This window comes from Podarcis melisellensis, assembly GCF_964234715.1.
Source record: "Podarcis melisellensis genome assembly, chromosome: 13".
In the NCBI taxonomy this organism is placed as follows: Eukaryota; Metazoa; Chordata; class Lepidosauria; order Squamata; family Lacertidae; genus Podarcis; species Podarcis melisellensis.
In genome coordinates, this window is record NC_138545.1 from 43607035 (window position 1) to 43617348 (window position 10314).

Here is a 10314-nt window from a genome sequence, read left to right on the forward strand (position 1 = left end):
AGTAAAGGGACGCGGGTGGCGCTGTGGGTTAAACCACAGAGCCTAGGACTTGCCAATCAGAAGGTCAGTGGTTCGAATCCCCGCGATGGGGTGAGCTCCCGTTGCTCGGTTCCTGCTCCTGCCAACCTAGCAGTTCGAAAGCAGGTCAAAGTGCAAGTAGATAAATAGGAACCGCTCCGGCGGGAAGGTAAATGGCGTTTCTGTGTGCTGCTCTGGTTCGCCATAAGCGGCTTAGTCATGCTGGCCACATGACCCGGAAGTTGTACACCGGCTCCCTTGGCCAGTAAAGTGAGATGAGCGCCGCAACCCCAGAGTCAGCCATGACTGGACCTAATGGTCAGGGGTCCCTTTACCTTTACCTTACTTTGAGTAAACGTTAGTTGATTACAGCCACAAGTGTGTTGATAATTCCAAATTTCTTCAAGTAATGTTTCACATTTGTCTACATTAGGCTCATCATATACAGAGTTGCTCATTTGTCTTTATTAAAATCCTCTCTCAGGTTGTCCGTCATTAATGTGTACATGTCAGTCAGTTTGACTAATGGACTAATAATCGAAAGCCCTGACCCACAGATACTTGTTCTCAGGAACCAGCTACATGTTCGCAGCTTTATATCAGGATCTATGGGCATGATCAATACTATCAGTTGCCCTGGGTTCAGAGCCCCCTATCCAAACAGCACTGATCATTCGGTTGGTGCTACCCAATTACCTGAGCCACATCTGCAACCTCTGGGCAGGGCACAGCTTCAAATCTCCTATCTTTCTTTTTCAGGTCAATGAGTGGTCATTGAAGATACGAAAAGAAATGAGGGTGATTGATAGACAGATTAGAGGTCTGTATTCTCTTGGGTTTTCTCTGAATTGCTCTTCTTTCAGATACCCCAAATAAACACCAGTAAGATTTTAAATGTTTTTAGTTTTAAAAAAACTTCAACATATAGAACACGATTAAATGGTGTACAGTGGTGCCCCGCAAGATGAATGCGTCGCAAAACAAAAACGCGCAAGACGAAAGGGTTTGTCGGTTTTTGCGTCGCTTCGCTAGACGAATTTCCCTATGGGCTTGCTTCGCAAGACGAAACGTCTTGTGAGTTCTTGCGAGTTTTTTTCCTTTTTCTTAAAGCCGCTAAGCCGTTAATAGCCGCTAAGCCGCTAACAGCCGTGCTTCGCAAGATGAAAAAACCGCAAGACGAAGAGACTTGTGGAACGGATTAATTTCGTCTTGCGAGGCACCACTGTATAGCTTTATGCTCTGATGACACCTAGGAGCTGGTTGTATGGTGTGGGTTCTGCTTTTGTATGGTTGGATCCCACAGCAAATGGTTAACATATCAGTGGGGAACTATTCTGCGTAGCTATTTATTATTCCACACACCAGACACTACCTTTGACAGATGGCTCCCTGATTCAAATGTTCCCAATGCAACCTGTGACCCAGCAAAAGGAGCCAACTGCTAGGGACTGAGACTCCTTGCCCCCCATAAAATATTTGAGGGGCTGGGCCCCCCAAAATTGATAGGCATTGCCATTCAAATGGTATACATGTGCCGCGTGATGTGATTGATTATGTGGAGTGGGGCTTACCTGCCCCCCCTATTTTATTCAAGTTGGCACTCCTGGACCCAGTAATGCAAAAATCAGCACCCAAACTATCCTGGCAATTTGTCAGACAGCCCATGTTGGCTTCTGCAGTGACCGCTAAATTCAGCTGCAAGGGATTAGAAGATGCTTGTTCTTTGCTTGGGAAAGATGAGGGAGGGGGGGCTTATATCAAGAGAAAACATCAGTCAAAGCAGTGTTTGTATGTGGGATCTTAATATCAGTTTAAAGTTCATGTGGGATAGGCCTTATGCGGCTGTTGTTTTGACCTCAGGTGGACCCTAATTGGTTTCTTGGTGATTCCGTTGCATTTCCTTGGAACTGGAAATGAAGGCACAGAGAAAGCAAGCTTCGAGATTTCAGTCCAGGCACCCCCTGCCAGAAATACTCGGGGCACCATCCTCTAGAAAGTTCTCCTGTGCAAGCCCCTTTGAAATGAATGCAGGCTCCCATTCATTGGAGTGACACTTTTGCAGGGGAATTTCCTAGTGGCCCTTCGTATAGAAGGTTTTTAGTTAACTGGGCTTGAAATATTTAAAATGGAGGCAGCTGCCAGAAGGAACCTTTACACAAAGCTACATGTATAACAGGTTATCCAAGCCTTTCAATAAGGAAATGTATAACAAGTTGTCATAACTTTTCCCCCAATCATTGCAAACACATCATTAGCATGGTTTACTAGTACAGTCATCCCTTGGTTCTTGAACGCCTTGGTACTTGTACGCTTTGGCTCCTGAACGCCGAAAACCCGGGAGTAAGTGTTCCGGTTTTCAAACATTTTCATCCAGCACGGCTTCCGCTTGAGTGCAGGAAGCTCCTGCAGCCAATCGGAAGCTGCGCCTTGGTTTTAGAACGTTTCGGAAGTCGAACAGACTTCCAGAATGGATTTCGTCCAAGAGCCAAGGTACGACTGTGGTTACTTGGATGATGCTCTACCCACAAATCACTTATCTAAGAGCACTTCCTCTTCAGTTGAATTCCTCCCATCACTCAGTGCAAGCAAGTGTACTGTAGTTTATTTATTGTTTGAGATTTGTAATAAAATAAAATATAGAAATGTCATTTTCTACCCCAAGCCATTCATTGGCAGGAATATTTGTCAGCAACTGATGCTGAGTATATTATACTAAGATTGGAACTTACATCTGGCAAGTAGGAAATACTGATTGACATACAATCCAAGACAGACATAGGCAAACTCGGCCCGCCAGATGTTTTGGGACTACAACTCCCATCATCCCTAGCTAACAGGACTAGTGGTCAGGGATGATGGGAATTGTAGTCCCTAAACATCTGGAGGGCCAAGTTTGCCTATGCCTGATCCGAGACACAGTTCACTCAGAGGTTTGGAGCTGCCATTTGAGGTCAAGGACAAGACTTCACTTCTTGGGAAGTAAGGTAGAACCTTAGCAGCTACCAAATTTTGGTTGACTTTTGCCCCAGATGAGAGCAGCCAATATATGCATGTTTTCAGAGCCCCCCAAACATTGCCTTTCGTTCAGAAAGGTCTTCTTAAGTCCTTGGCTGCTAGTATAGGGGGACTGAGGTGACAGGTGAGTCCCTCTCCTTCTCTCCTATGTAGTATTCACACGCCAAGGAAAATCACGGCTCATTTTTAAAGCCTCGAGCTTCCGCCATCACCATTTACTCTTGTTTGCATTGTAGATATTCAGCGAGAAGAGGAAAAGGTAAAAAGATCCATCAAAGATGCCGCCAAAAAGGGTCAGAAAGACGTTTGCGTGGTCCTGGCAAAGGAGATGATTCGTTCGCGGAAAGCTGTGAGCAAACTCTACGCCTCCAAAGCCCACATGAATTCAGTGCTGATGGGGATGAAGAATCAGCTGGGTAAGGAGCTGGGCTTCCACGGCAGCACCTGTCGTGATGGAACAAAATAGATTACCGTATTTTTCACTCTATAAGACGCACCAGACCACAAGGCGCACCTAGTTTTTGGAGGAGGGAAACAAGAAAAAAAGTATTCTGTATCTCAGAAGCCAGAACAGCAAGAGGGATCGCTGCGCAGTGAAAGCAGCAATCCCTCTTGCTGTTCTGGCTTCTGTGATAGCTGTGCAGCCTGCAATCACTCCATAAGATGCACACACATTTCCCCTTACTTTTTGGGAGGGAAAAGGTGAGTCTTATAGAGCAAAAAATACGGTACTTAAATTTCTCTTCCACCAAATCACACAGGCAACTGAATACAAAAGAAAGCTATCATCTATCTATATCTATCTATCTATCTATCTATCTATCTATCTATCTATCTATCATCTATCTGTCTATCTATCTATCATCATCTTATTCTTTTAGTACTGCTCTAACCACATGAAAGGGTAGCAGTGGGTTAGGAAATACCCATGCAATACGCTTTGTCCACCAAACTGTGTTATTCAGCTATATTCCCCTGCAGCATAGGCTCGCACCTTGCAGAAGCTCTTCTCACAGTGCCAGCTGCATGTGCAAAGGGGGCCCTGGACAAACATTTATCCAGAATTCTCCCACCTCAAGCAATCCGTGCTGAAGCTGAGCTGTGGTGCAATGCTGCAACTGTCTTTCTCTCCCGTAGAAGACTGTGGAATAAAATGACGCTTGGAAATAAAGGCTTTGAACCTCATTAGACCAAATGAGCATAAAATGATCAAAGGTCAACAATACAGAAAGAAATAGAAGACTGTTGTGAAGACTGTAGGACTAAACAGTTCACACCATAGATTTATGTTTATGCTGGGCTGTAGCAATAGTATTTATTTATTTATTTATTCATTCATTCATTCATTCATTCCCCGCCCATCTGGCTGGGCTTCCCCAGCCACTCTGGGCGGCTTTCAACAAAATATTAAAATACAGTAATGCATCAAACATTAAAACCTTTCCTAAACAGGGCTGCCTTCAGATGTCTTCTAAAAGTCTGGTAGTTGTTGTTCTCTTTGACATCCGGTGCGAGGGCGTTCCACAGGGCGAGTGCCTGGTTCTCTGTAACTTGGCTTCTCGCAGTGAGGGAACTGCCAGAAGGCCCTTGATGCTGGACCTCAGTGTCCGGGTAGAACGATGGGGGTGGAGACGCTCCTTCAGATATACTGGACCGAGGCCATTTAGGGCTTTAAAGGTCAGCACCAACCCTTTGAATTGTGCTCGGAAACGTACTGGGAGCCAATGTAGGTCTTTCAAGACCGGTGTTATGTGGTCTTGGCAGCCGCTCCCAGTCACCAGTCTAGCTGGCGCATTCTGGGTTGGTTGTAGTTTCCGGGTCACTCACAAAGGTAGCAAAGGTCAGTAATGTTTGAATAAAGAAGCAAGTTGTAGCAAAGTACACCTCTTCTTTCCACATGATAGCAGTATGCAACCCAGGACTTCCCATTTAGAAAAGCGCTCTCCCAAAAGTCTTCCACCTTGCTACACATTTGAGATCTGCGGAGCTTTGGAAGGTAACTAAGGTTTTGTAGAGGATGAGCACTTTTCCTTGCAGTTCGGTGGCGTTCCGTGTGAACCTCAACTTGTAGCTTATGTCACTCCAAATAAACGAAGAGCTAGGGAGGCAAACCACGAGGTCAGGTTTGCATGCAAGGCTGGGCCATACATGGCTTGGCTCTGGCGGCAGCAGGACCAGGGTGGAGCAACGTGGCTGCGATCTTTTGCTCCAGGCACACACCTGCTTCCTCATTCTTGCAGTGTTATGTACGAATAAAGCCACCATTGGATACAGTGTCAATATGCCTTCTGGTGGTTTAATCATCAGAGGTTTGTTTGTTTTTTTTAACAAAAATCAAGCGGCCTTGGAAGGATTTGTATACAGTGGTACCTCAGGTTACATACGCTTCAGGTTACAGACGCTTCAGGTTACAGACTCCGCTAACCCAGAAATAGTGCTTCAGGTTAAGAACTTTGCTTCAGGATGAGAACAGAAATCGTGCTCCGGCAGCGCGGCAGCAGCAGAAGGCCCCACTAGCTAAAGTGGTGCTTCAGGTTAAGAACAGTTTCAGGTTAAGAACAGACCTCCAGAACGAATTAAGTACCGTATTTTTCTCTCTATAAGATGCACAAGACGCACCTAGTTTTTGGAGGAAGAAAACAAGAAAAAAATAATCTGAATCTCAGAAGCCAGAACAGCAAGAGGGATCCCTCTTGCTGTTCTGGCTTCTGTGACAGCTGCGCAGCCTGCATTCACTCCATAAGATGCACGCACACCTTTTTAGGAGGGTAAAAGTGAGTCTTATAGAGCAAAAAATACAGTACTTAACCCGAGGTACCACTGTACTTGAATACAAGATGCTGGACCAGATAATCCTTGATGTAACATTGCAGGCCTCTGATCACATCCTTATCCTAGAAAATCTTTGGGGGTCTTTTTCAGAAGCGGAAAGGAAAAGAATACCCTGCTCTTTATGAACACTCTTATTGTTGGCTTTTTATAAGTTATTAGGTTGAGAGAAAAGATGGACATCTTGTAATCTTAGGTACCCTCAACTCCCCTCTGAATTGAATAGGAACCTTGCTCTGGTAGCAGGGAACAGCCCAAGCTGATGTTCTGCTGGTCTGAATTTGATCTAAAGTCTTCCATGCCTTCTCTTGGCAGCTGTCCTGAGAGTGGCTGGCTCATTACAGAAGAGCTCAGAAGTAATGAAAGCCATGCAAAACTTAGTAAAGATCCCTGAAATCCAGGCTACAATGCGGGAGTTGTCCAAAGAAATGATGAAGGTAAGAGTACTCTCTTAATTCTTTTTTTGTATGATCTGGCTGTGTAAAATGGTAGCAAGGCAAGCAGTCTAGCATGCAAGAGATAGTACCTGCTTCAGATCATTGTTGCCTTGTTTGTTGATATCCTGGCTCCTTCTGCCTTCCCTTTGCCAGATGAGGCCACTTGAACATCAGTCCAAAGGAGATCAGCTGTCAAACTTGCCTTGTCTCTCTGGATTTATTAATTTTTTTAAAAAGGTACCCCTGCCCGTACGGGCCAGTCTTGACAGACTCTAGGGTTGTGCGCTCATCTCACTCTAGAGGCCGGGAGCCAGCGCTGTCCACAGACACTTCCGGGTCACGTGGCCAGCGTGACAAGCTGCATCTGGCGAGCCAGCGCAACACACAGAACGCCATTTACCTTCCCGCTATTAAGCGGTCCCTATTTATCTACTTGCACCCGAGGGTGCTTTCGAACTGCTAGGTTGGCAGGCGCTGGGACCGAGCAACCTTTCGATCGGCAAGTCCTAGGTGCTGAGGCTTTAACCCACAGCGCCACCCGCGTCCCATTAATTTTTTTAGCTGCTTGCAATTGTTTGTTGGGACAGTCCAAGCTGTGGCTGAAAACTAGGGCCCAATTTCCAGGTCTACAAGTGTATGATCCTGGTCTGTATATACAAATAACTTAATTTTCCATCATCTACATTTTCTTTAGGCAGGTATTATCGAAGACATGCTGGAGGATACCTTTGAAGGTATGGAAGACCAAGAAGAGATGGAAGAGGAAGCAGAAATGGAGATTGACAAAATTTTGTTTGACCTTACAGCTGGTGAGTGGAAGTGTGCACGAGTGTCTATAGATAAACGTATGTGCCATATCCTACTTTTTATTGTTGGCAAAACTGGCCTCCTTCATTTGCAGCGCCAGCTCTCCCGTAATATTAAATGGAAGCTTGACTCTGAACAGGTGTTGCTGAGCAAATGAGACCCTGGAGTCTATAAGGGTTATATGCCACAGCTTTTAAGCATTCTCTTGAGTCTGTGTTATGTTTCAGAAAGTGAAGTTAAATGGCTGTTTCATCTTCTGGTTCTCCCACCTAGTCCAGTGGTGGGGAAGCTCCAAACCATGAGCCTAACTAGGCTAGACAGCAGTCAAAATTTAGCTCGCAAGGCTATTTTCCAGACATCATATATGTGTATGTAGGGTAGATAAAGAACTGGCAGCAAATAAGCAATTGGGAGTCTTGAAGTGCACTCCCAGTGGTTCCTTGGCCAGCAAGTCTTGTATTTGCTTGTATTTGTACTGCCTTCCCAAAACTGGGAAGGCAATATGGGGGTTATGACAGGGTCCTAGAGTCCTCCTGTCTCCTTCCAAACCCTAGTTAGCACTTTCCCAGCTTTCGGAAGGAGATGGGAGGGCCCTAGGACCCTACCAGAGCCTTACGCCTCCTTCCCAAAGCCCAGCGCCTTGCTTACCCAACTTGGGGGGGGGGCTGAGTGAGGGGTGTCAGATGTTGGCCTCGCTCTCCCCTCCACCTCCCCCACGACAAGACAGTGTGCTGCCTGTGGGTTCCAGGTTGAAGTGCTCTTGCGGCCCACTTGGTATGAAAAATTGGGCCCTTGGCAAAGTTTGATGGTGGACAGAATGACGAAGAAGCTTAATCTGGTTCTGCTGCCACGGCCGATCCATGTCGGCTAGGGTTGGGTCTTCTGCAGTCCTTTACCTTAACAGTGGTGGAGCCTATTGAAACAACCTACCTCTGAAGACTGGCAGATCCACATGGTTGACTGAGAGGGAATCTGTTGGCTGAGAGAGAATCTGCTGTGTCTGGCAAGTTCTATTAGATGCCTTGCTCAGCCTCTGGACTGAGGGAATGGCCTGAGTGGTTGATAGCTATCATGCCTCAATGCTCCCTGGTTCTCCAGAGAGCTCAGAACAATGAAAAAGCAGAGCCCATTTTAGGGACTCCGTCATGGCGGCACAGAAACTTTCAGGAGCTCGTCCTACACTCGAGTAGGACCCTGGCAGAGACACATGCCCAACTGGCATGTTCTCTCCCTCCTGGTCTTTCGTTCGGGGGCTTCAAAAGCTTTCTTCTGCTTGAACATCACAGCGACCGCTGCCAACAGGCATTGGCACCCTTAGGGATCTGCAGAGTCTTCACAGCTAACGTAACAGACCTCAGCAACTCAGCATTTTGGCTAATCTACTTTATTTACATATAAACACACACAGAGCACTGCAACATAGCTCCCTCTCTCTCTAGCATCAGACAGCAAAGAGAGAAAGAATAAAGGACAATAGTCCCACTTCACGGAACACAGTAACACAAACATCTTGTCTCCGTCACTTCCCACTCTGTGGAGTCAAAACATATACCGTCATGTGATAGACAAAAATCCCATGACTGCAATCATGGAGCAGGAATTCTAACAGAAACTTCATTTTCTCCCTGTCATTGCATCATTCAGAGCTGTCAAGCAAGCAGAGCTCTTCTAAGCGGAGCAAGACTGTTAATATATTGGTCCTCGGGGAGGAGATGAGGCCCTATCAGTGGTTTCTGTGACTTATTTGCAGTTTGTGATTGCAATCACTCACACCTACCGTATTTTTCGTCCCATAGGGCGCACCGGCCCATAGGACACACCTAGTTTTTTGGGGGGGAAATAAAGGAAAAATTTCCCCCTTTATTCCCCCCCCCAAAAAAACCAGGTCAGGGAATCCAAACCAGGTCGGGGAACAGCGGGATGGCGGCGCTTTGCCTCCCCGCTGTCCCCCGAGCTTGTGGGGCTGTCCGATATCTGCACGAAGCAGGGTTGCTTCGGGATGCAGGCTGCTATCCGCAAGCCTTGGGAGCCCGACGGGAACTCCCGTGGAGCTCCCAAGGCTTGCGGAGAGCTTCTTGAAGCCTGGAGAGCGAGATGGGTCGGTGCGCACCGACCCCTCTCGCTCTCCAGGCTTCACCGAAAGCCTGCATTCGCCCCATAGGACGCACACACATTTCCCCTTCGTTTTTGGAGGGGGGGAAGTGCGTCCTATAGGGCGAAAAATACGGTAATCCCACCCTGCTTAGAATTCTGGGATTGTTCTGGGTTGAGCCTTTATATTTTGGCGCTGCTTTTTCAACTGCAAGTCTTGCTTTGCCTTTTCTTGCAGGAGCCTTGGGTAAAGCGCCCAGCAAGGTCACCGACGCGCTGCCAGAACATGAGCCCGAAGGGGCAACAGCAGCTGTTGTTGATGAAGAAGAAGAAGAAGATATTGAAGCAATGCAGTCGCGGTTAGCGACTCTCCGTAGCTAAATGTAGACTGGCTTTGCAGTTTGGTGCATTTTTCCACAGGCTGCCCTGTCATGCCTTTTAACAGTGCAAAACTTCATGCAAAAGTCTTTCCTGTATATATTCCTATATCTATTTTTTTGTGGGTTTGCCTTCAGAGATATTATTTTTAACTTTTCTGTCAACCTATGCCCAACACTAAACCGCTCTTGGGGAATGGAGAAGGGATGGCATATGTATTCTCAAACAAAAAATAAAATAAAAACCTATTTGAACGAGCTTGTGCTTTACGTACTGTCTTCTGCGGGCTGTACCTGCAACAACAGCATTATGTACATTTCTGAAACAGTATGACTAGATTTTAATAAACGGTTTTTAACACTTTCCTGCAGTCCCTGGTGAGCTGGTAGTTTCTTTCAAGTATGTGGACGGAACACACAAACCTCTTGCCAGTTATTAAAAACCAAGTAAACTCTTCAGCCACAAAGTGCAGGTCTGATTAGCTTAATACAGTTGATCTCCTGCAAGTAAAAGTTATATGTAAAAGAAGAAGAAGTCTATACTGAAATAGTAAAAAAGGCCTGGCAGCAAAGTGCGGGGGGGGGGGGGATCCAAAATGGTACAAGTAAAATAAAACTCTGTGTCACTAAGCACTAATCTGTTTTTTTTATAGTATTAAAGATTTTGTAAAGAAGCTTGCCAGGTAATCCAGTCAAAAGCTCATCAAAATGGAAATGTCACATTACAATAAGCCATAGGC

General features: G+C 46.1%; 1 protein-coding gene across 2 annotated transcripts in view; it reads left to right on the forward strand.

The window, feature by feature from the left end:
• LOC309354131 (charged multivesicular body protein 3) overlaps nt 1–9833 on the forward strand; it is a 32563-nt gene extending 22730 nt beyond the window's left edge. For both annotated transcript variants that reach the window (XM_081884018.1, XM_081884017.1), the window contains 5 exons: nt 778–838; nt 3270–3449; nt 6178–6299; nt 6994–7108; nt 9436–9833. In XM_081884018.1, coding sequence (XP_081740144.1) covers nt 778–838; nt 3270–3449; nt 6178–6299; nt 6994–7108; nt 9436–9578 — 621 coding nt within the window. In that variant the 3' untranslated portion in view covers nt 9579–9833. The remainder of the gene's footprint in view (nt 1–777; nt 839–3269; nt 3450–6177; nt 6300–6993; nt 7109–9435) is intronic.
• The last annotated feature ends 481 nt before the right edge of the window (nt 9834–10314 follow it).